The sequence below is a fragment of the Eupeodes corollae genome, chromosome 1 (assembly GCF_945859685.1).
Source record: "Eupeodes corollae chromosome 1, idEupCoro1.1, whole genome shotgun sequence".
In the NCBI taxonomy this organism is placed as follows: Eukaryota; Metazoa; Arthropoda; class Insecta; order Diptera; family Syrphidae; genus Eupeodes; species Eupeodes corollae.
The window spans coordinates 98,149,369-98,176,884 of NC_079147.1; the positions used below are offsets into that span (position 1 = coordinate 98,149,369).

At 34.8% G+C, this 27,516-nt stretch overlaps 1 protein-coding gene across 1 annotated transcript; it reads left to right on the forward strand.

The window, feature by feature from the left end:
• Positions 1-27,516, forward strand: LOC129941917 (uncharacterized). The gene is made up of 3 exons (XM_056050688.1): positions 1-197; positions 26,998-27,206; positions 27,509-27,516. Exons 1-3 carry the CDS (start codon positions 1-3, stop codon positions 27,514-27,516), a joined length of 414 nt encoding a protein of 137 aa, XP_055906663.1.

Here is a 27,516-nt window from a genome sequence, read left to right on the forward strand (position 1 = left end):
ATGTACAATATTATAATAAATCTTTTTGTACTTCTATTTTCAGTTTATAAACATGCTGGGAGTCTTGTGGTAACAGATATTTATGTTCCGGAAATAATAGATTTTCGTGATAATGTCACACTAACATGTAGCTATGATATGGATGGACACACATTGAATTCAGTAAAATGGTACAAAGATGAAAAGGAGTTCTTCAGGTAAGAATTAATATGTCAAGAACTTAAATTAAACATTGTGGGGCGTATTCATAGAGAATTACTCAAGTCGTGTTTTCTTGATCTATAGTTTCAGGCTTGTTGGTTTAATAAATACAGCTCTTATTCACATTCATTTTCCAGCTGTGTTTAGTAGAACCCCAGGTTAAGGTTGTGTTCTACTATAAAGTTGTAAGTCACTAGGCCCTGATTCTCAATGGACTGTTGGAAACCTAATTTATTTATATTATTTTTCTGGTGAGAAATCAAAAGGCTTTCAACAAATATTTTTGGTAAAACGTTTTTTTTTTATTAAAAAAATAGCTTTAGGTATATTTATCAAAAAAGTGCATTTCTTATTCAAATATTTAAAGATTAAAATATGAATATTTAATTGCTTGAAAAAATTATTAAAATTCTTTATTTTGTCAATTTTTTTTTTCAATACATCGATATTTTTCAGTCTCCCAATTCCTAGGTAGTTAAAGTGATTTTTGGTTAAGAGTCAACCATTGACCTTTACAAGATACGTTTCGGATAGTCCACAGCAACAAGTTTAGGTGAAAACTAGGGATTGGATTGAAATGACAACAGTTTTTTTAACGGATAAAAAATGTTTGAAGAGCAGAATTTTAAGTCCATACCTTACACATCTTACTCGGTATAGCAGACATAAAAATGAACAGGATGAACCAATTCATTTTCATGTATGTCTCTATCTTTTGTTATCACAGTTTTAAAATTATATAATTTTTAACTTCCGATAGGAAGTTATTGTAATCATTCCGATTTGTCGAATTGAAAACTATGACATTTCTCCATGTTTCAAGGTCCCTAGAGTCATAAAAAAAATGTTAGAGAGATGTCTGTTCGTACGTCCTTATCTCCATAAATTCGTCGTCTATAGCTCAAAAACCAGCTGAGATATCGACTTCAAATAAATTTTGTTATGCAGATAATAATTCAGAGAGATGCTCATAGGACTTTCAAAACCATTGAGTTTGTGGTTAACCCAAAATGTCTCACAAACCAATAATTCTAGCGACTTGAATTTAATTTTATATTATTTATTTTAATGTGATACCAAATTAATTTCTTTCTTGGAACAAATCAAATTTACGCTTTTTTTTAATAAATCAAAAAACTGAAAATATAAGCCAATATTTTACGAACAAAACATGATCTTATTTCCAAAATAATTTAATGCAACGAAAAATAAAGTTATTAACATCTGGTAAAATTTTAAGGAGAATCAAATTGACAGTTTTTTTTATAAAAAATAAAAACATTACACAAAATTGGTAAAAATCGAATTTCCACTCAAATATCTTTCAAAAAACTTAAGGTTATGACTTTAAACTCATTTTATCTTATAAGAATATTGTTTTCAACATTTGTTAAAATGTTGAGCAAAATTAAATTGATGTTTTTTTTTACAAAAAATAAAAATTCAAAAGAAAATTTAACAAAAGTTGGTAAAAATTAATTTTCGACAAAAATATATTTCAAAAATTTGAGATAACGACTTCCAACTAATTTCATCTCATAACAAATGCTGTTTTCAACATTCGAAAATATTTTGAAAAAAATCGAATCGACAGTTTTTTTTACAAAAAATAAAAACCTAAACAAGAAAATTAATAAATTGATTTTGGACTCAAATATCTTTTCAAAACTTTGAGATATTGGCTTTAAGCTTATTTTATATTTTTAAAAATATTGTTGTGAACATTTTGAAATATTTTAAGAAAAATCGTTTTTACAAAAAATAAAAACTTAAAAGAAAATTTAACAAAATTTGATAAAAATTGAGTTTCAGCTCAAATATTTGTTCAAAACTTTGAAATATTGGCTTAAAACTACTCTTAAAAAGTATTGTTGTCAACATTCAGTAAAATTTTGAGAAAAATCTTAAAAAATAAAAACATAAATAGATTTTGAAATCAAACTATTTTATCAAATGCAAAATATTATTGGTAATTTTAAAAATTTTAAGAATAATTCAACTAACGACTTTTTTAACCCACAACGAAAACCTACAAACTCTTAAGCCTAATGTTTTGACATGGTCTTTTGATTGAAAAGGCACTTCAAGACTTATCTCACAATCTTCTTTGAGTAAGTCTTGCAGAAGATCTTTGCAGTTGGACGTCCACTTCCGAAGTTTGAGACCTGCAGACGCCAAAATATGAGTTTCGTCTATAGAATCTCCTCCACTGATGAAATCGTCTACGTACATCTCACCTTTGACCGCAAGAGCTCCCTTTGGATACCTTTCAGACTCATCATCAGTGGCTTTGTGTAGGACCCGAATGGCCAAGTAAGGCGCACAAGCCGTGACAAAAGTGACCGTCTTCAGTTTAAAGGCCTTGATGGGTTGCTTTGGATTTTCACGCCAAATAATGAGTTGATAGTATCTATCCAGTTCTTGCACAAAAATTTGGCGATACATCTTCTCAATGTCAGCTGTTATTGTAAATTTGAATGCTCGCCATTTTAAAATTATGTCAACAATGTTCTTTTGAAGTTTAGGACCTGTCATCAGGTGTTGATTTAAGGATGTACCATCATAGGTTTTTGAGGCTGCGTCAGAAACGACTCTTAATTTTGTGGTAGAGCTCGATTCTTTAAATACAGCATGATGAGGAAGAAAATAGTGAAAAGGGGTTTTTTAAAATTGGGCCGCTTACGTCTACTTCTTCCATGTGTTTCAAACTAAGGTATTCCATTATACATTGGCTGTAACTTTCTTGCAATTTTGGGTACCTTTCAAATTATCGTTCCAAAGATAAAAAACGTCGAGTTGCCATTTCTTTGCTGGATCCTAGTTCAGGATGAAATCCTACTTTAAATGAAAGATTCACTTCGTACCGTCCATCACATAATCGCTTGGTTGTTTCAGTAAAATACTTTTCGCAGGCAATATCCTCTTCTAAAACTCGAATCACGAAAGGAATTTCTTCAATCTCCCAAAATGTTCCGATTCGTGTATCGAGTTCAATGTGTTGGAAGAAACCTCGGATCGACTTTGGAATAACTTCAGGATTCTTACCCAATATAATCCACCCCAATTGGGTGTTTTGTGCAATGGGAGCGACTACGTTCTCGCTGCGAATAATTTCCGGTAATATAATGTCCGGATAAACACCTGAGCCAAAAAGTATGTCGATTGGAGCGGGAAAATAAAATTCAGGATCTGATAACTGCAAGTTAGCCAAATGATCATAATTGTGTGGTATCATTTTGTGGGTCGGAAGAAGGCCAGTGTCAACGATTTAAAAATGTACAATTTGGTTGCGCCATCAAAGATCGAATGTTTAGATTTAAACATTATGTTAAGGTAACTTTGACTGATGCCGCTGCTGACCTTCCCTAGCCCTGATACATTAACATTTGTTTGGTGTTGGGTGAGATTTAAAAGCCTTGCTGCTGACTCAGAGATAAAGGCGGCATCTGAGCCTGGGTCAATAAGTGCTCTGAAATCTGAAAATCTCCATATTCACATTTAACTCTAACGATCGCAGTGGCTAATAAAATTTGAGTACCGTGGACTTGCAACCAGGAACACTTTCGCCTGTTGGTTGGAAAGCAGGAGAATTTGGATTCACGGCTACCTGTTGGTTCTGAAGTTGTGAACTTCGTTGTTGAAAATGTGTTGAGTTGTTCGCATTAGAATTTGAATTTTGTGAAGTTGAGTTATTAGGATTAGAAATCGTGCACTCCAGCTGTTGCTTTTGTACCGCATCCATGTTTAAAAACCGATAACGTTTCATCAACGAGTGTTGTCCTTTCTTGCAAATTTGACATTGATATTGCGTTTTAAATTGTTGTTTTTGGGTTTTAGCATGAAATGTTTTAGCTGTGACAGGCGATTTTGTGACTGGCTTTGGCTGTGTAGTGCAACTGGCTTGCTGCTGAATATAAATTAATATTGTGCCCAGTCCTTCACTGGTAATCCTAAATTTTCCAGAGCATGAACAACTTCGGTTGTTGTGTCAAGTAAGCTTTTAAGGGTTTCGGCTGATTCCTTACTTTGTACAGGTTGGCCAAAAAAGACCTTGAGATAAGAATTGACCAAAACTCTTTTATGATCATACCTTTCTTTCAATAAATCCCATGCCTTTGCATAATTCCCAGAACTAAGATCTAAATGATGCAGAAGACGTTCGGCATCGCCTGTCAAACTTTCTTTCAAAAAATGCATTTTTTGGATCTCGTTCAAGCCAGGATTGTACAAGTGACGTAAAAATATCGTGATAGAAACGCCACGATGTATAAGACCCCGTGAACGTGGGAGGTTTGATTGGAGGAAGCTTAAGGACATTTGGTTGTGACTGGTGTGTTGCTGATGGAAGGCCTGTTGCTGGAGGTGCTCCCACTGTAGGCGTAAATGGAGCGGACGGACTTAATTTGTCCAAACCATCCATCATTTCAGTCCTATATTCGAGATAAATGGCGCGAATTTGATCGCACACCGCTATCATGTCTTCCTTTTTAAAAGCCTCTTCGAGCTTCCCCCCGCTAACGATTTCCTCGTGATATCGTTTGGCATTTTCTAGATTTTGTTCAAGTAGCTCCATGCGAGTTTTCAAATAGTTACTCGTTCGACGAGCCTGGCCTGTCTTCTTAAAATTTGAATAGTCGCGCTCTAATTGCGCCAAAACTTCTTTTTGAAGCTCCCCAAACTTTTGTTATTTATAAAATGTAATAAAATAAAATGCACGACTGGGTCGCACGAACTTGCTCCTGTATGCTAAGAGTATGTTTAAGAAAGTACTTATATAAGATTTTAAAATATTCCTGTAAAATAAATTTGTCTTCAAACATATAAACGCCATTTGATTTGTCTCAAAAAAACCGCACGATCTTTGTATATAAAAACCATAGTACTCTCATGAGCAGAAACTTTTAGGGCGACCAGATGCCGAGTCGTTGGCGTGGCGTTAGTATCGAAAGTGGAGGAATTCAGCGGGAGCGAGAGAAAAATATTATTCCCATTCCCATAAGCAGCCAGCAGAATAAGGGAGATAGTTAATTTTCGACCCAAAAAGTCAACACCATTTCCTTCATTTTATTTGAGTCTATCCTCGTATATGTTTTCACATAAGGAGCTACCATATGAAGGTTGATGAATTTGTTTTTGTTTTATTTATATCAACGCACTTTATATAACAAACAAAATGGCTTAATATTGTATCTAATAAGGGGATGAAACAAACTTTTGCATGCTTAAGTCAGCTGTTTAGGATCTTTTACCGATATTTGTTTTTATTTACATTCATAAGTCTTGTTTTACTTGTGTACGATCTTTGTATATGAAAAATGGTTTCTATTACCTATAAAGCTACAATGCGATCCATATAGATTCAACTTGTTCCTTAAAAGCTTTTTTTCTTTAGATAGCTTTATTGTAATTTCATATTAGAAGAACCAGGATGGAAAATAAATAAGATAAGAAAAAGGCAGACCATGAATGTTTAAATTGTAAGGCGATCGCCTATTGGTTGTGTAGTTAGGTAACAGGTAGATGTCTAAAACGACCATAGAATAGTTCACTTGGCGTGCTTAGCTTTATGCAGACAGATAGATAAGGACATGTTTATGATGATAATGAAGGAATGTTATTGGTAGCTAAAAGGTATATACTACATTAGTACATTCCTTCTTTACTATAAGTTTTCAGCGCTAACATGGAGTTTTTACGTTCAGTTTATTTATTTTGTTAAAGTTTAAAAAAATAACAAGCAAACGTACAGGTACAAGAAATTGCTATTCATGTGTTGTTTAAGGTCAGGCTTTTGAGCGTTTTGGATTTTAGTTATGAAGTGACACGTAAGCAGTAGTTGTAGAAGTTGTACATAATACCTTTATAAATAGGTATAATGTGTATACGTTGAAAAAGTGATTCTAATAGAAAATACATATACTCTTTCAGACCCGTTTCTTTAACTTGTACTAAATATTTATTCTTTTATATAGGCGAAGGCAAGTAAATCATGTGTGAAACAACCTTATTCGTAAAGAATAATATTTTAAAATCACAAAGTTACCAAGATATTACTTCTTGATAGACACTTTAAAATAGATTGTTGATTAAATATATCATATCCGATACAGTTGCGCTACATGCGCGGCCATATCGTTGGTATTTACAATAATTTTAGTTATAAAAATAAATAAATGTGTACCAAATGCACTAATTTAGATAAAAGCTAGGAATGTAATTACAATTTTGTCGAAATAATTCGCTCTTTCGGGCTCATGCACCCTAAAAATAATTTAAAAAATAATATTTTAAGATTCAAAATTTTACCTGAAAAATAAGTTTGTCTTCAAAAATTTAAATGCCATTTTATAAATAAAAAAACCTTTGATTTTTCAAATTTTTATTTTAAAAATCGTTAGAGCGGTTTTTTTTTAAATTAATTTTTTATATATAAAATTTTCCAATTTTGTTCTAAAAATATTTTTGGAATGCAGTTGTTTAGTGATTGTAAATATACGTCTTACGTTTGAATTTCGTAAAAAATTGTTGACCCGTTTTTGAGATATAGAGTTTTGAAAAATAAAAATTCAATATTTTTTAAAAAATCCAAACAATTAAAAATTGCATTTTTGTTAATCAAATATTGTTAAGGCAATATAGGAGCGTATTCAGAAAAAAAATTATTAAAATGAGTTCATAAGTTGCTGAGAAAATTAAAAAACAAAATAACGGTTCTATGAGCGGTACCTTTCCTGAGCAATACAAAAATATAGTTTTCTTATAGAAAGAAGCAAAGTTAAAAAATAAAATTTTAGAGAAAATTTAAAAAAAATCTATCGGTTTGTTTTTGAGAAAATTCGAATTTTCGGTTTTTGACCAAAAAAATTGTATGGGGGCCACTGTTAGTTTTGATCTTAAAAAAAAAATGAAAAAAACGCCTAACGCGAATCTGCTCAAAACCTTAACTTCCAAGTTTGAACTCAATCAACCCAATGGTTTAGGCTGTAGGGGCGTGGACAGACAGACAAAACCGACCGGACGGAATCGCGGGACCCACTTTTTTCGGCTTCTATACCATCGTAATATCATGTTTGATTAAAATCTCGAGTTCGAAATTTTGCACGAATGCAAAACTTGCCATATAGTTCCTATATGTCGCAAGTAATATAGTTCCTATATGTCGCAAGTAAAAAAGCAAAAAAAATACTTTAAAAATGAGGACTTACTTTGTGTGCCTTCGATGGATGATGCAGAGTTGAGTTGGGTATTAATTACGAGTCGCGGGAGGCCCGATTTGCACAGCACAAATATGTTCTTTTAAATAATTTAAATTTATAGTTAATTGAAATTTATTGTTAACTTATTAATTATAGTAGTTAAAGTTTAAAAATGTCTATATGTATATGTATATATATTTATGTATATTTCACTTCATATAAAAGACAAATTTACACACTTTTCCTTTTGTTTAAAATAATTTAATCTAATTTAAGGCTCGAAGGACCCATGTTTCTTTGTCACCAGTTAAAATTTCTATTTATATTTCCAATTGATAAAAAATAAGAACTCAATTTCTTTTAAACTTCGTTATAATTACTTTAATTCTCAAAAGAATATTCATATATATTTCACAAAATGGTGTCGGGTTGAAAAGAATAAGAATCAGAATAATAATTGACCTTCCTTTTATTCAAGAAGGTTAAAAGATAACTTTTATAATTATAACATTAATAATTAGTTTGACAAGAAATGTCACATTGCATTGGGCTAATATCATATTGGGTAGTTCACAATAGTAGGTAATTTGTATTTAAAATGTTATGCATATTAGATTTATTTTGTTTTAATTGTTTCTTTAAAATAATATAAATATAAATCTATAACATATGTCAAACAGACGGGATGGGAAGTTATCACTGTGAGTCGCATCCTAGTCTGTTTTTCTTATTTATAATTTTCACACATTATAACTACGTTAAACTTCTTTAAGGTTAAAACACATTAAAGGCGTTTGGAAAATAGGTAACGATTTAAGACGAGATAAATATGCATATTGGTTTCAAAGTTTTAAATGTTAAAATCAGTTTGGAAACAGTGTATTTAGAATTTTCCAGGTTCAGCCACACAGTAGGCTTAAAAAAATCTCTATACGTGTTGAGATCAAGAGTTAACTTAAAACCTTAAACACAGTTTACGGAACGAAACGTTGACTAGCAGAGACTTAATTGAATTAAACTGTTCACGAAAAAAAACCCACAACCCATCCAGTTATTTGAAACCTAGACAACAATGAGACTCTAAGCTAAAGTATCGTCATGGCTTGTCGCGGGGTCAACTGTAATGATATTTAACCAGGGCAGAGTTCACATGGAATATGATTTTTAAGGACTTTCTAAACCAGTTGGCCAGCGGTTTTTATCCAATCTATATTTTCTTTGAGCCAGAAAGCTTACACTTCAACCTACCGTTTCTGAAATCGGTCTTCCTCAAATACTCGACTGATAATTCTTTTTTAAAAGCATTCTCTCGAGCGTTACTAAAGGCTAGCTTGTTTTCAGAGAGTGTAAGCTTTGAACAAATATTTCAGAAATGGTGGATCAATGACGGTAATCTACTGACACTGGCCCACTTTAAATTCATGTTTTCTTGATATTTGATTAACTATTCGTATGGAAGCAACATTTAGTTTATCTTTTTTCAGTGATGGGCAATACCCGATTTTTTCCCACCATCTCCATCTGGATGAAGTATTCTGCTTGAATTGGTTTGGTTCTTACAAATAAATAAATTGTCTTCTGAAAGTATTAAGCTTTACCTCGTGACCATCCACAGTACGGTTTATTGACGTTCCATAGTTAGGATTTTTTTTTAGAATGCAAAAGCAAGACCTTACCTGATCCAAGATATTGATTAAAAATAAATAAATTGGGTGGCGCAAAAGTTCGTTTGAGAACTAGGGCCTAGTGACATCGCACTTTTCTCTTTTGTAAATTCATTTTTTATAAATTCAATCTCAAACTTATCCTAAAGCTAGACAAAAACTTACAACTAACTTAATGGGCCCATACTTTCACTTTAATGTTAAACAATAATACTTCATTCTTAAGCCCTTCGGACCTAAGATCTATTTTACTGTAATTCAATTTATTAATTTTTGTATTTATTAGAAAATTTTAAAAAACTGATATCGTTATCATTTTTTTGTGAAACCATGCCTATTCTACTAAGAACTTATAAAACAAGTATGTAAGCCATCCAAGGCTTAAAACCCAATCCCGACTACCCACTATAAAGTGCCGATGGAAGCCACCAAAACTGGTTCTCCTGCTTCACTCTATCAGTTCGGTCCCGTTCGGACACAGCCCTACTGAACCATCTACATCTTTGATAGTTCTTGAGCTATGAACTACGAAAAAGGTATCCCGAACGTTCAAACATAAGTACGAGGACATCGCTCTAAAAACCTTTGATTTACATCCTAGGGAGTTTAAAACCTCCAAAAAATTGATAATGCTCCAAATGAGACCTATGACAATAACTTCGTATTGAAAGTAAGAAAGTATTTCTAAGAGTGACCTTAACATAATATTTCCCCTTCATTGTTTTCTAAGACAGAGTAGTTGATTTCCAATAATGGTTGGTTTTCTTTCAAAAGCTAAAATTATGAGTGGACATAAAAAAAGAATTAGAAATTGCAAAATGTTCAAGTCTATTATTATGCATGTGTTACGCTTTTATTTCCGCTAATGTTTCTAGAAGAATATGGTTAAATTATTTCATGGAAATCCAAGTGCTAAAAAAATACGTATACCCCCAAGTGGTCCAAATAAAACACACATCCGTACAGCTTGTTAAAAAAAGGTCTATTTTTATAATACTTAACTCGCAGTTGTCAGGTGTAGTGTACAAACCTTTCCAAATGAATTCTGATTTATGATTTCTGCGTAATCTTGCGTAAATCTTATTTTAAATCACATTAAAAGTTCGCGTTTACATCCAAATATAAATACATACCTATCCAAATGACATATGAGTATGTAAAATTCAAATTGGTTATAATACTCGCTCCCCATACCTCCCCCATCAGAGCACTTGTGATGTGTGCTACTTTCAAAACTTTCTTCATGCTTGTTTATTTTGGAAATAAAATAACTTCTTAAGAAATAATGTGTTGACTTAACCCCAATGGAATTGAAGTAAATCAAAAAGAGCTTAGCATTTGTTGTATTTAAAAAAAAGAAGATATTTTCATGCGTTTGCCTTATAATTTATGTTCTTAAAACTCTCATACACACATTTGGCATGACAGTCGCAAGAGTAATGTTATTTTACGAGTATATCCAACTTCCAACACTCCTTCTTTATACGAAAACTCAGTAAACACACAAAAAGAGTCCTCTTCCTTTCCGTCTTCCTTTCGCGTCCTGCGTCATATATAAACATACATTGATTAAATTCATATAATACATACGAAACGCAGAATATATGTAACATAAAACGGGAATATGAACGACTCATAAACATTTTTATAAATATTTATAGATTTTTTCGGTAATACATAATGTTCGATTAAAGTCACTTCGAACGAGAAGTAGGCATCTAGTGGTAACGAGAAGAAGTCCTCACACAACCTTTACTACCTCTCTCCCCCTCCATCAGAAACTTACAATATCGAGGCATACACATACGAAGAGTCCTTGCACATACAGCTTTGGTCAAAATAATAGGATCAGAAAGGGTATTCAAAGACATTCCACATTCACAGAGTACGGTTAAGAAACGATTCTCTGAATTGAAAGTCCGATCGAAGATGGACTCAAGTTTTACTGATTATTTTTTCTAATTGAGCGAGTATTACGGTTGAATTTTTTGAGAGCAAGAACGTAACTGGCTATTTTGCTTAAGCAGAATCTATTCAAGTGTCGCCCGGGAAACCAAAATATGGCGTATGTGATACTTCTAATTCTAAAGGGTTTTTAAATAAGGACTGAAAGATGATGTATTGGAATGGAACGTCATCCTGTTGAAACCACATGTCGTCTGACTTACTTAATTAAGGCGGTTTGTTTTTAATCTTATCTAAATCTGTGAAAGTCCTCAAGCTGTGAGTGGTATGACTGATTTTTGCACTCATTGCAAAGCTCTTTGAAAAATGAATCATTTTTGAAACAATTGTATCTACAATCTATTAAATCAATACAAATATTATAATACAAAAACAAAGGCTTCGGTAATATAATATGTCCACTTCACTTTCGATACAGCCATTAATATTATTTTTATTTAGGAAGACATCCTTATCATTTAATACATTTTTAAGTAAAGCCTTTCAAAAGGAAAGAACACTGTACATATTTGAGGAGTGGTTTAATCAAAAATCACAAAATGAAAGAAAGCAGTGGTAAAAGTTATATTTGTCTGATTTTTAAAGATTTCAGGCGCTACATTCCGGGGCGGACCTGGGCTTGGGCCTGGGCCTGGGCCTCAACCAACCAACCAACAAACCTGCATGGGTGAAGACTCGAATCATCCTAAGACGCTCTCATCTTTCTTTGACAGGGTCCAGGCCCCCAGCGCCATTAATGAGAATCATCGTTGTCGGTGCTTATAGCGGTGCCTAGGTAGACAAAGTCCTCAACTACCTTGAATTTAAAGCTGTCCATGGTGTCCAAGACGTCGTTGTTCAATGTACATTTTTAATGACAGCATATACTTGGTCTTGCCCTCATTGACATCTAAACCCATCTTCTCGCTTCCGTCGCAATGCTCATAACCGCTTCACTGACATCACGCTTTGATCTTCCAATTATGTCAATATCATCTGCGTATTCGAGTAATTGGAAGATTGTGCCTCTAGTGTTGACGGTTGAGTTTTGCACAATTCTTTCCAGAACAATGTTGAAGAAGCCGCATGACAGTGCATCTTCTCACCTTGTCTAAAACCTTTTTTGACAGCAAATGCAAGATCTTTTCCAACCTTGATAGAGCAGCGTGCATTCTCCATCGTCATTCTGCACAAACGGATAAGTTCGACAGGGATGATAAAACTAAAAAATTGCTCGGCAGAGCTCTTCCCTAAAGATGCTGTCATACGTGGCATTAAAATCGATAAAGAGATGGTGGGTATCGATTTGAAGCTCCTGGTTTTTTTCCAAGATCTGCCGTAGTGTGAATATTTGGTCGATAGTAGACTTTTCTGGTCTGAAGCCACACTGATAAGGACCAATTAGGTTGTTGACGAATGGCTTCAGAAGTTCACATAATACGGCAGAGAGGATCTTATACGCAATGTTAAGGAGACTGATGCCTCTGTAGTTGGCGCAGTTTAGAGGGTCTCCTTTCTTATGTATCGGGCATACTATGCTGAGATTCCACTCATCGGGCATGCTTTCTTCCGGCCATATTTTGCAGATTAGTTGGTGCATGATCCGTACCAAGTCATCGCCTGCTGCTTTAAATAGTTCGGCAGCGATGCCGTCAGCTCCACTAGCTTTGTTTGACTTAAGTTTAGATATAGCTATCTTCACTTCGTCAAGGTCTAGTAGGTGGAATTGTTGATCTGACTCGCAGAGGTTGAGTGGTTCTATCTCCCTTACAGCAGAATTAGGTTCGTCATCGCCGTTATATAATTTGGAGAAGTGGTCTTTCCATATTCTCAACACAGAATGCGGTTCTATTACGACGTTCTTCTGATCATCTTTACAGGCTTCGGTTCGTGGCTTTTGCCCTTGGCAGATTTTTTTTACCTTTTGGTAAAATTTACGAACCTCATTCCTGTTGTGACATCTCTGTATCTCCTCGATCGCACGCTTCTCATGATCACTTCTTTCCATCTAGGAAGCCGGTGTTCCCTTCTTCTCTTCGGCTCTTAGAACTTGCGAACTAGAACTAGAACTTGGTCCTTCTGTGCAGCGTCAGTTTTTAAGCCTCTTGTTTCGCTGCGTGCGCTTGCTGGCATTCGTCGTCAAACCAAGGGTTTCGTTGAGGTGGTATGAAACCTAGCACTTCAGAGGCGGCATCGCTGATGGCTGCAAGGCAATGATGCCATTGGTTTTCAATGCTTAATGCAGGCAGCATAGTACTCAGTAAGAGGTAATTAGTGATTCGATCGGAAAAGGACATGGCAATCTCTTGCGATTGTAGCCGTCTTACGTCGAAACTTCTCACAGTACTTCCTCTATCTCCCGATTGTGCCACCAAAGAAGTCTTCTCTTTCTAGCTTGGCGTTAAAATCTTCTAAAACAATTTTAATTTCATAGCCAGGGCACTGTTCTTATGTCTTGTCCAAGAGCTCAAGGAATATGTCTTTGGTGTCTTCATCTTTCTTCTCTGTTGGGGCATGCGCACATATAAGGCTTCTGTTGGCGAATTCAGCCTTGATGCGGATTGTCGTGACGCGCTTGCTCAAACTTTTGAAACTCAAGACTTTTTGCCTGAGTCTAGTTTCAACAACAAGTCCACACCCAAATAGACGCTGTCTTTGTTCTCGGTAGCAGTCCCCGTAGTGTACATCGCAGTCTTTTAGTTTGCGTTTGCCCGGTCCATCCCATCGCAGTTCTTGGATGGCGGTAATAACTGCCTTGCAGCAGTTTAGGGCTTCCACTAATTGTTCGGCTGCACGTGGTCTGTTAAGGGACCTAACATTCCACGTACAGACCCGAGGGTCGTTGTCCTTATTTCGTTTGCGTGGGTTGTCAATAGTGAATCCGTCCGTATCTGTTTCTTGTTGGTGCTTGTCTAGGCCCATATACCCATATATGGGCCATTAGAAATTAGTGATCATCGTTATGTAGCGCTCCTGTTGGCAATGACCGCCTCAATAACGTCGTTTTCAATAACAGACGGACCAATTACGCCTCCAGCCCAAAATCCAAGCCAAACAGTAACTTTTTGAGGATCCATTATCACTGTCTTCTCAATTTTGGCCAAGGCTTGGACGTATGTAAAATTAATCTTCACGATGCCAGCCAAGTCAGAGGAGAAATAAATTTGTTTGTATCGCTTCAGAAAACCCAAATGTAGAAGTATGTGATGCTTTCACAAGATGTCGTTGGAGATAATTGCATACAGATAATTTCGAGATGTTCAGTTTTCTTGATGCAAGTGCCGTTCATTATAAGATTGCGAAAATATCTCCCTTCTGCTTATTGGCTATTTATTTAATGCTTTATAAAAAGTGTTATATTGATCGGATTTGGTTCAAATATTTGCCATTTTGTTCGATAATCTGTTTCTATCTAGATGGCAACTTCATAATACAAACATCACGTCCCCCACCTTATTTGTGAAGAACTCAGGCAGCCACTTTTCACAAGCCTCTTTGGGTTAAACTTTACAATCACTTGGCGCTATGTTTGAGCTATATGGTTGATGCGATAAAACCTACCATCGTAGCTCAAGACGAGTAATCAATGAAGCGTGTGGTCTGGTGTTGTCCTGGTGGAACACAACACTCTTCCTTTTGCCCAATTCTGGACGCTTCTAGTCGATAGCCTGCTTCAAGCAGCCTAGTTGTTCGCAGTAGAAGGTAGAATTAAAAGTCTGGCCATATAGGAGCAGCTCATAGTGGATGATTACCTTCCAATCCAACCAAACACACAGCAAAAACATTCCGTCAATCCCGCCTTGGCCACTGTTTTTGACGATTCACTGGCCTTCCACCACGATAGTTTTTGCTTTATATTGTCGTATGTAGTCCATTTTTCGTCGCCAGTCACCATCTACTTCAAAAATAGTTCGAGCTCGCTTTGTTTTAGCAACATTATCGCAGGTGTTGATTCGGTTAAGAAGGTTTTTTCGCGTCATGCAGCAGTTTGTATAAAGCCTTCTGCTAATGGGTTTAAATGGTTTGGTGACTAACTTCCATCTCCTGCTGGTCTAACTCCATGTTTCCTAATGATTTGATCGGTATTCGTCATCACCGGTCTTCCGCCGCCAGCCGGTTGGCTTCTCCATGGTGTCGTTTTCACCTGAATCGTCGAAACCATTCCTCTGGGGTTCGAAGTGATAGTACCATCCCCCAAAACATAATTAATCTCGCCAGTATTTCGGCGTTAGTAAACTCCATATTTACAAGGTTATAACGGTTGAACGCAATATTCAAACTACTCATGCATAGTTTCGTTTTGTAGGTTATGTCAAAAGCTTTAAAATGATGTATAGTATTGCCAGATACGAGCTCTGTAGCGCTTTGTACATAGCTGCGAAATTCAAAAGACAAACAGTCGGAAGGGTATATTTCCCAACCTTTATTATTATAAGCTTGTAAATATAATTTTTATAGTCCATAATGTTGCTTATTGGCAGAAGCCTCTCAAGTTTCTCTAGTTTTGGCTTCGTTGTTTCAATTTGTGTTCATTTGTGATAGGTCGTCACTCCATCTTTTATTAAAGCGTCCTATTAGTCTCTTGTTCTCTGGTCTGCATTCCCAGCTTTCATTCCGGTTCTATTGGCAATATCTCCATTTCGTACCCATTGACTTGGTCGTATATTCAGAATTTTTCTTTCCATTTTGGTACGACACATCCTTAGCTGGTGAAATCTTTATGCAGTGAAGCTCATCGTTTGCAGTCCGTAGGTAAGGATTGGTAGAAGATCAGAATCGAAGATATATTTCACTGGCCTACACTTTGGTCCGATTGTTAAACATGTTTAAGGCTCCAGAATTGTTTCCTATTTGTGATGCGCTTGTTGATGTCTTTATTTCCTCAAATGTTTGTGATATTCTAATCTCTAAGTTTTTTCTTCGTCCAACGGTATATCGTCTTTTGTGTGATTTTTCATACCTTTAGTTTTCGATTTGTTTATTTGAAGTCCATAATTTGTACACAAGGCCGTAAGCGTCTCAATGTCTTGAATGCGTTGGGCCTTCTGTGCCATGCCGTTTTGTATACCTATTGCTTAGCTTTATGCGGTTCCCGGTATTTGGCGTCAAACCAAGGGTTTCGTTGAGGTGGCCGTGTAAAACCTTGTACTTCAGAGGAGGCATCTCTGATGGCTGCAAGGCAATGATGCCATTGGTTTTCAATGCTTAATAGAGGCAGTATAGGACTTCTTAAGAGGTTATTAGAGACTCGTTTGGAAAAAGGCATGGCAGTTTCTTGCGATTGAAGCCATCTTCGTCAAATCTTCTCACAGTACTTCCTTGTTTTGACTTGGATCGGTATAGCCTTAATTTGGCTACAACGAGGTAGTGGGTTTGTCGATGGCAATGTGGTCAATCTGGTTGACAGTTGATTGATGAGGAGACTTGCATGTCCCCTTGAGGATATCAAGAAGTGTGAACTGCGTATAAGCAACCATCATCAGCTTGAATATGTTGTCGGAGCTGGTGTCGTGCAGGCTGTATCTCCCGATTGTGCCACCAAAGATGTCTTCTCTTCCAAGCTTGGCGTTTGAATCTCCTAAGACAATTTTAATGTCATAGCCAGGGCACTGCTCATATGTCTCGTCCAAGAGCTCGTTGAATATGGCTTTGGTGTCTTCATCTTTCTTCTCTGTTGGGGCATGCGCGCATATTAGGCTATTGTTGGCGAATTTAGCCTTGATGCGGATTGTCGTGATGCGCTCGCTCAAATGGTTCAAACTCAATACTTTTAGCCTGTGTCTAGTTCCAACAACAAATCCACACCTAAATAGGCGATATTTCTGTTCTCGGTTGCAGTTGCCGAAGAAATCGCAGTCTTTTAGTTTCCTATTGACCGTTTCTTGTTGGTAGCCGAGGCTGGTTGGTGCTTCACAACTAGTATATTTGTACGTGCTTAGGAATTTACATAGACGGCACAACCTTCAACCTCAAAAAGCCAGATCTTTAGTATAACTCCAAGGACGGGGAGCCGGATAAACTGCTCCTTATAGGCCTGCAATCCACATGAGTCGAAAAAGCCCTGTAAGGTGTACACTACGTAGTGCAACCTTACGGGAACTGTAGATGCCACAGTTGATTCCATCTCGGGAATTCCTCCGATGCCGTCTGGATAAGGAGAGGTGCCTAAGGGGGAAACACCTCTTCCCTCCTCTCCCTCCCCAACAACTTTGCACTGGGGCAAGAACCCAGTCTCCAGTTGAGGTACTCGATGTTCACCGCTGGGAGGTGAGAGTAAGAGTTTATAGACGGAGTTGGATTTTGAAAAAACAGTGTGGACGCTTGTGTCCTCTTGAATGTACAAGGCAATAAATATTTCCTTTAATTGGCTTGCTGATGAGAATCCTTCCTTTAATCCAACTTATTCTCTTGGTTGTTTGTTATTAAAGTCTTCGTTGATGGTCATGTAAATCGTTTATTAGAAGAGCTTGTAAACTGTCGAAATGTTACTTATGGGTCCACAATTATTCATACTGTCCTTTTTTTTAATTATATTTGTTCTTTCGTTGTTTCTTTCCATTTTTCAGGGATTTGTTTATTATATTATTATATTATTGAAAAGGGAGTTTTTCCCATATGCTAACGTTTTTGATGATATTGCGTCATTTCCGGTGCATTTTTGTTTCTTCAGATCTTCTTCAGCGAAACAAGTAAGTGGATTAGAACTTACAGACTTCGAAAACATGAAAAAAAATTGTAGGAGACAGGACAGTGTCCTGTGGTACCCCAACATTTATTTTGTTGTTTTAAGACGTAAACCTATCCAATACATTGACGAAACTTTTTTAAACAACTATGCACTGAATATGGAACACATCCTTAATGTACACATTATTCATAATATGACCTTTAATCTTGCTTAAGTGAAACAAAAAATAACATTTAAATAAAAAAGTTTGAAATGTTCCTATTATGTTGGCCATAGCTGTAGGTAGCTATACCAAATGACTATGTATTTTTCCTTCATACAAATACAAATCCAACGCCGCCGTCGTCGTCGTCGTATATCGTCCCCATCTGACAAGGGATCCTGCCTGACAGACGGAAATTGATGCCCGTACTTTTCAGAGTGTTAATGTGTTAAGCTAATAAAAACCATTGGAATCATAATAAAGCGTTCGAACGATTTTTCCAAATAAATCTATGTTTTGTCCTCAACATGGCGCGTTGCCCATCAAAAGCATATTAAATTGGATTAACTTCTTTCTTCGTCCTTCTTTCTTCGTCCTTTATCCTTCGTCCTCGTTAGGAGATATTTTCTTTTACTTTGTGTGATAGTGTGTGTATTTGGTGTACGATAAAGATGATGATGATGATATCATTGTGTTTATGTTGTGGTCAAAAGTTCATTTGATTCGTTTTTCTTAAGTTTCTTCTTTTTATTCTGTTGCTATGGATAATGATTACACTTGTTGTTGAATGTGTCATCAAGGGAAGAGGGATATGTATTTGTGTAAGTGTATGAGTGTATGTTTTATCTTTAAGATAGAAATATCATTTCATTACTTTTGTATTTTAACGATGAATTTATTTTCGTTGCGAAAATCAATAATATTCTTTTAAAGGTCAAATAAATGAATGAGAGTTGAGTGCATAATAAACAGGAGTATAAGCTGCAATTTATGAATGTAATTAAAAGCTATATCTGACGGATTCAATCGAATCACCTTGTTATGGAACATATTTATCGTTTCATTATTTTTTCTACATAAATATTTTTACCCTGGATACAGAGCTCATATTAATGTTAGAATTCCTTATTAAATATATATTTTCAAGTCTACACTTTAAAATCTGTTGGTTTTTAAAATTTTGTTTTGATTCTTAATTACTATATTCTAAATTAGAGTTTTGTCGCCTCATGGATAACTGCTGTTACTTTGAAACTGAGTAGAATTTTGATAACTGGGAATGTTATCCAGGAGGTTGTAAGGAACAGGAACTGTGAAAAAGCTAGTACACAAACATTTTTCAATGCTTAACATTTAAGAAAAAAGTAAAATTGAGATGATAGTTTGCTTTGATTTGAGTTTGAACGAATGCAAATTCTTGTGCATTTATTTTCAATATTAGAAAATGACAAAATTGAAAATTCTGAGTTTCCAACAAAAGGTGTTCTTCTACCTTTTGAGTTAAAAAATTAAAGCAGCCATTTAATCATTTAAAATTAAAATGTCAATTCTTATGCAAACAATTTTTTTTATTTTGACATTTTTTAGTTTGAAAGTATTTTTTTCGAAAACAATTTTTTTAAAGAGTAGATTTGAAAACACAATGAAAGCACAGGGGCCCTACAATGTAACTCGATTCTTCTTTTGATTCTATTCGAGACTCATTTCCGATTCTACTTTCAAATCGCATGAAAGTAGAAACGGATGCCGGTTATACCAACTTGTTTTCAAAAAAAATGTTACTTTCGAACGAGTTATTTTGTTAAGAACTATCATTGTTTTGTTAAAAACTATCCGTCTTTCTAAAGACGGATTTATTTTTTTAACACCATATCATCCGACATGACTACTCCCAGAAGACAAAATGCTGTTCCGATTATCATGAAATTGTCAGCAGCGTTGAATTTCAATTTTTTTGGCAACATGAACGCTGAAATTGCACAGCAAACCATGTCAAAAATATTTGCCAATGTTTTGACTTCAATCGACAGTCATGTGCCCGCTGATGATGAATTTTGAAATGAAAGAGAAACGAAAGTCCAAACGCTATTTTTGGCAAAAAAACCGGTGTAATTGGGTAGGAAAATGGAACTCATATTCAACATTTTACTTAAACTTTGACAACAAATTTCGTTAGCAAACATATTTGAGGTAGAGTGATTATTTTCGATTTTGACTTGTTTTGAATTCTACTTTCGAGTTACGCATTTCCTCGTTTATTCTAAAGTTTATAGGAATATATTTGGCTCTACTAGAACTATTCGATTCTCGTTGGTTCGAAAGTAGTCAACTAGATAAATACTACCAATTTTTCGAATTCCCAGCAATTTCGTTGTAGAATCGAGTTATAAAGTAAGGCCCCAGAGTTCTGGGTTTCAGAAAAGGTAAAACGCTTTTTAGTAAGTATTAAAGTTTTTGAATAGTTTTGTTTGCATTTTCAATACTTTTATTTAAAATGCGTCAAAATACAGTTTTCGGGCTTGTATTCAATCAAGCTAATATATAATATAGAAAAGTGTTCTAATATGATATCAGTTAGTTAAGTTAGCCCCCCTTTTTAATTTTCAAGTTTTTTTCTCACGTTGTTCCGCATTGTTTTTTTTTTATTGAAAAATATCCAAAAATGAGGTTTTTAGACCCGAAAAACTGATTTTAACCTAGCCCCTTTCAAGTCAAATCATATTTCCTCCAGTTCGTGTCAAAATTTCATCCAAATTTCATCGTACCCCCTCAATCGATAAATAAAAGACCTAAACTTTTGTATAAATTAATTTCAAAACGAACAAAACGTATTGAATAAAAAGGATTTTTTTAATGAAGCTTACTTAAAAAAAAACAGAGTTTTACTGAAATACTGGCAATTTATAAGGTTTAATTTTTTATTAACAGTCGCACACTATTACACACTATTATTATAGAGCTTGTTGATCATTTTAAAGTTTTCTCATAAACCATATTTTTGTTTTGTTTTGTGCTGCGTAAATAAACAAAGAGACGGTTTTCCGACGTACTGGATATTGTGAGCGTTTAAAATCGAAGGGTAAATCCGTTGGAATCAAGTATTCGCGGGATCAACACAATATCCTCTCCTTTGTATTTTTCTTTTATGATTGCTGCCTCAATGACGTTATTCATCAGCTTTTTTACAGTCAGTCTTGTTCCATTGCATACCAACTGTCCTGGAAGAAAATTCTGAATGGTCGCATTGAAATCTTTGACATCTTTATTTTTGCGCTGCCAATATTGCTCGCTTACCATGCCAATTATGGTTATTCAACACGCTGTATAAGCTCCTCTTTTGAATCAGTGATGTGACAGAAATCTGTGGGACACTGGTCGAGGTGTCCATTGCATTTTTATTATTTCCAATATCTAACAACTGCTTCGCAAACATATTTGCAGTTTCATCATGTTACAAAAATTCTCGCATGTTAGATTTCAATTGGAGTGTCTTTAGGTACTGCCACAAAAACGATGATTTTAGGCATGCATTTAGTTCATCAGCAATAGTTGATAGGGGAATAACTGAAAGAGTCTGACGAAAATCACCTGACAACAGAATCATGGCCCACCAAAAATGTTTTGGTTGTCCCGAAGATCTTACAATGTTTTGTCTAGCGCCTCCAGTGACCTCTTATGGGCCATTGTGCATTTAGACCAAACAATTAATTTGCATACCTATAGAGTCTTGGCCATTGCGCTATTTTTGGCGGTGTTGCAAATTGGTTTTTCGTCTATTCCAGATTTAGCCAACGGTAGAGCAACAGCATGCGAAAACTATTTTCATAGATATGATAGAATTTGCACTTCATGCAGCGGTAATAAATTGCAAATTGACTCTTTGACATTAGAAAAACACATAAATTGCTAAGACAATGAGTGATTTTAATTTATTATGAACTTTTTTGAATAGCAATAAAGTTCAAATTGGGCTGTTTTTAGGGTTTACCCGGAAATTATTCGATTTGCTCTCGCCTTTTAAACCTTCTTTAGACCTCCATGAAAATGTCAAGACTAAAATAAGATAAATCCGTTCAGCCGTTCTCCATTTTTAGTGAGACTAACGAACAGCCCCCACCCCCATTCTTGAATTCAAAATTACAAAACTTATTCCGGGGCTCTTCTAATTTTGTTTAGAGATTCGTTTTTTAATATTCAATTTGTAAGAAACTTGTGTAAGAGGCTTCATCTATGACGATATGAAATATCACTGTAATTAATAATTACTTTGCTCAGAATAATCAAATTAAAGCTTATTTATTTTATTTTCACTGTTTCCATGTAATCAAAATAATATTTTTCATCAGTACCTAATAAAGAAGTTTTGTTCAAGTTAATACGTTTTGTTTCTTATTTTGATCAAGAAAAGCCCTGTAATAAATCAGAAGTGGGATAAAGTTCCTCATTTAATTGAATAGTGGTTGCATTTCTTACGATAAATTAAAGAAACTTTACTAACAAAAAAAATTGTTTGTCCTAAAATTTGATCCTAAAATTTTTCCAAACATGGATACAAATGCAATGGCTCGTGTTTTGAGTTTTTTGGAAAACGCTCCTGTGCAAATCCTTAAAGAGAAGCTTGTCCAGATGAATTTAAGCACACATGGTACCAAGACTTCACTTAAGGCCCGTTTAAATGAAGCCATTGATTCGCTTGAACCTGAGCAGATTGAAAATCTGTTCCCTGTTGTTGACCAGGAAAGTGAGACAAGTTGTGATGACGCACATGAGGACGAGAATGGCGTTGTGTCACAACGTCTTGAAAAACTACGTGAATTAGTCAAGAAAAAGGAAGAAATCGCTGCGTTGGAAAAACGTTTGGTTGAACTCAGCACTAACAGCCCTATTCGTGAGTTCCAGCACGTTAGTGCACATTCGTCACGTGATATCGAGGAGTCCTTACCATTATTTAGTGGCGACGATAATTACCCTATTAGTAAGTGGATTGAAAACGTCGAGGATGCTATGGTCACTTACCATCTGAGCGATTCAGAGGCGTTCATTTATTTCAAAAAACTTCTTAAAGGTACGGCCAAGTTATTTTTGCGGTCAAGAACGTTTCGTTCATGGAAAGATCTGAGAGCCGCTCTGATGTCCGAGTTTCACTACCATACAACCGCAACAGACGTCCATAACACATTGCGAAATCGAAAAAAACGTAGAGATGAAAATTACCAGCAATACGTTTTATCCATGCAGGAGATAGCTTCTTCCGCAGAGATTGATGAACAGGATGTGATTGCCTATATAATCAAGGGGATTCCTGATTCAATATTTAATAAGCAAATCATGCTTACTGCAAATACCATCGCTGATCTCAAGAACATTCTGCGCAAGTATGAAAAAATGAAATCCGAGTTGCAACCTATGAGTTCTGGTTACAACAGATCTGTACAACCTTCGAGAAGTGTGCCACGTGTTGATGCTGAGGTCAGGTGCTTTAACTGTGACGAAGAGGGTCACATATCAAGTAACTGTCCCAAAGCTTGCCGAGAAAAAGGTTCGTGTTTCCGATGCGGACAAAAGGGACATATTATCACCAATTGTCCACAAAAGTCTTCAATTCTCGTCGTCAAGAGAGGAAAATGTACAATGAAATCTCCAGTTTCAACATTGATGACCGATTTTCATGGAGTGCTGGAGTATGAAATTAAATCTGCGAATCGGGAAGCTGAAAGTTTTGGAGTTTGGATGAACATCATGACCGTTATAGATACTGGCAGTCCTATAAGTTTCATTCAACAACGGTACGTACCACCAATTTTGATGACGTCACTTGAACCATCACCTTGCAATTTCGTTGGAATTAACAGTTCCCAATTGGTAATTTTAGGTAATTTATCATGTAGTGTTAAATTTTATGATAACTATGTTAATTTTTGTCTATATGTTGTGAGTAACAAAACTATGAACGACCCAATCATATTAGGTCGAGATTTCTTACATAAAACAAATGTTAAGTTAGCGATTGGTGATTTAGATACTAAAATAGTTGAAAACGAAAGAGCTGATGTTAAAGAACAAGAACAATTTGAAAATGTTAAAAATTTAGAATGTGTAAAGGATTTGAATATTAGTTTTAAGCCTGATGATAAAAATTATGTTGAAAAAATGGAAAATCCTGATTGTGACGACATTATTTCAAAAATTGATTTATGCAATGCCCGCGACGAAATTGTTGAACCTGAAACGTTTGAGCATGCGCTTGCTGCATCGCAGCAAAAAGATACAACTATACAAAGATTAGTCGAGTTGCTTGAAAAAAGGGAGAGTTCCAGCTACGAACTTATAAATGGGTTAGTCTATCGAAAAATTAACAAAGAAATATTGTTTTATGTTCCAGCTTCGATGGAAAGGAATGTCATACAGACTCACCATGAAAATTTGTGTCACCTCGGGGTTGAGAAATGTTTTAATTTTTTAAAGAAAACATACTGGTTTCCCCAAATGAAAAACAAAATAAAGCAATATATAAGTAGTTGCTTAAAGTGTCTGCATTTCGCTTCACATTCTGGAAAAACAGAAGCAGTGTTGCACAATATTCCTAAAGGAGACAAGCCATTTGATACAGTTCACATCGACCATTACGGTCCATTACCTCCCTCAACTTCAAATAACAAAAAACATATACTTGTCGTAGTCGACGGATTTACAAAATATACGAAGCTTTACGCTGTTAAAACTACAACGACTAAAGAAGTTATTCAATGCCTTGAATCTTATTTTTCATACTATAGTAAGCCAACACGCATCATTTCAGATAGGGGTAGTTGCTTCACCTCAGGCGATTTTTTAGATTTCTGTAAAAAGTATAACATTCAACATATTAAGGTGGCCACTAGCTCACCTCAGTCCAACGGCCAGGTTGAACGAATAAACAGGTGCCTTACCCCTATGCTGTCGAAAGAAAGTGAAATGGATGCAGGTAGTTGGATGTTACATCTCAAAAAGGTTGAGTTTGCTCTCAATAACACACAAAACAAGAGCACAGGTGCTTGCCCTAGTGTACTCCTTTTTGGTGTTTGTCAAAAGGGCGAAGTTATGGACAACTTAAAAGAATATCTAGAAGAAAATATATTACAGAAAGAAACTAAAAATTTAGATGAGCTCCGAAAATTTGCAAACGAAAAAACTGTCAAAAGCCAAAACAAAAACAAAATTAATTTTGATAAAAATCATAAGCCACCTTTGAAATACAAAATCGGTGATTATGTCCTAATTAAAAACGTTGTAAATACTCCAGGAATAAACAAAAAATTGATAGCTAAATATAAAGGTCCCTATGAGGTTAAAAAAGTCTTGCCTAATAACCGTTATATTATAGAAGATATAGAAAATATCCAAATATCTCGCGTGCCGTATAAAGGGGTATGTTGCCCTGAGAACATGAAGCCTTATGTTCAAACATAATCTCTAATTTTGCATCAATCAATTTAATCGGATTTTTTTTTATTTCATCAATTTTATGTAAAAGTTTTTTTTTTAATGTTAAAACTTTGTCATAATGTTTTTTTTTTTTTTTTCAAATTGAACAGTAAAAACAAAACTGATATTTCATAACTTTAATTGTATTTATGTATGATGTACTCAATTTTGTTTAAGTCTTTAGATGTAAGATAATTAAAAAAAATAGTAATTTAAAAGGCAAATGTTATGTTGATGTAAATATTGTTGCATTTAATTGTAAATTGAGGACGATTTATAGTCAGGATGGCCGAACTGTAAGAGGCTTCATCTATGACGATATGAAATATCACTGTACTTAATAATTACTTTGCTCAGAGTAATCAAATTAAAGCTTATTTATTTTATTTTCACTGTTTCCATGTAATCAAAATAATATTTTTCATCAGTAATAAAGAAGTTTTGTTCAAGTTAATACGTTTTGTTTCTTATTTTGATCAAGAAAAGCCCTATACTTGGCTAGATTCAAGCTCTATCGACACAGAACTTTTCAGTCAAGAGTTCAAAGTTTAAAAAAATGATCTTCATGTTGGTAATGCAAAGGACCTTTTTCATTTGAACTCTCAATTTGACTGGTCTGCATAAGGACAATGGTAGAGACTTAGACTTATTTCATTTTAAACATTTATATTCCTCCAAAAATGTTAGAGTCTCTTTATAGCGAACTCTCCTTGACATTAGACTTTCTTATCAGTTTGTCCCATTTTTTTTTTAATTTACCACACATTGACTGGATTTCATCCGAAGGCGAATCATTTCTTAATCCTCTTTCTGTTCTTCACAATTAGAACTATCTTTTCGCGATAAAACCGAATTGACTCAAGTAATCATTTTACTGAACACAGTAATGCCTTTGATTGCTTATATAATTTTGATTTCAAAAGAGCTAATTTCAATGTTGTTGTCTGAATTGCTGACACGTTATTTTTTTTCTAATATTGACGAAGTAGTTTCAAATTTGTATAAGGTCCTTATTGTTTGGAAAATAATCTACCTTTTAAGAAATCAAGAAATACAACCTTTTACCACCCTTGATACACGAAAGAATTGCGTTTACTGCGTAAGAAAAGATATAGGGCATGAAAAACTTACTTTAAAACACTCTCTTCAATCAACTTTTCTTTTTATGTTAAACTCGAATTTAAGTCTCCTTGAATCAGATCCTATGAGGAACAAATTTTGAAATTGTCATTCAGAACCTTTAGTTGCTCAATCTGGTGTTCCCCTGGGAAGCCATCTCGGCCCTTTTCTGTTCATCCTGCTAATTAACGACGCACGTATTGTAATGTCTACGATCAAGTGAAGTTCTAATGTTGGCTGAGGACATGAAGATTTTTAAAATATTAAAGTGTGTAATAATAGACTTGCTACCTTTTAAAATGCCTGACGACAACTTTTACTTTTACCGAATTGGTAGTGTTGATGATTATTGTATGTATATCTCAAGGTCAATAGTACCTAAAGCAACCATTTTTAGGATCGATGTCTGTGTTTGCGGGTGCCCACACGTACGCTCGTATGGACTCATGCGTAAGACACACAACACAGACATATAAGACGAATAAGGCTTTGAAAATTAACGCATTATATATATACATATATTTTTTTTAAACAGAAAATTAAAATTTAAAACCCTGATCATTTTCATTAACAGAAGACATTTTTTAAAGTATAACAACCTTGAGTTGAAGGCAATTTGATAAAACAAATTTTAGAAAATGGGATATTAACTTTTTTCATAACTTTTTAAATTGAACTTATTTAAAAAAACACCAAAATTATGTATAAACTAACTTTTTGAACAATTTTTCATTTCAGATACTCACCAATGATGCATCCGGTATATTTAAAATTTCCTGTAGATGGCGTTCATGTATCTGATAACAGTGACATCTGCACGGAAACAACATGTCGAGTTGAACTGAGTTTGCTAAGCAAAAAGTCATCCGGTGTTTATAGATGTGAAGTATCAGAGGATGCACCACATTTTAAATTAACTACGAAATCTGCTAATATGACTGTTGCAGGTAAGCTTTTTAAAATTGACTTTAAGTTGGTAATACAATTGATTATATTGATGTGGGATCTTTAGAAAACCGATTCAACCGATTTACTGTCAGAAAATGGTCACATTACTTAATTTGAAATATAAATATAACCCGAAAACGAAAGCAAATTTCCAAAAAATCAGTGAAGTAGGTTTTTCTGAAAAAAAAAAAATGTTTTATCAAAAGTAATACTCTAAAAATGTTATAGTAATAAAAGCAGACAAGTTTAGTAGACTAACCAAATTGAAAAAATTTAGCAAGTTCAATATTGGATTTTTTAGCTTTGTGA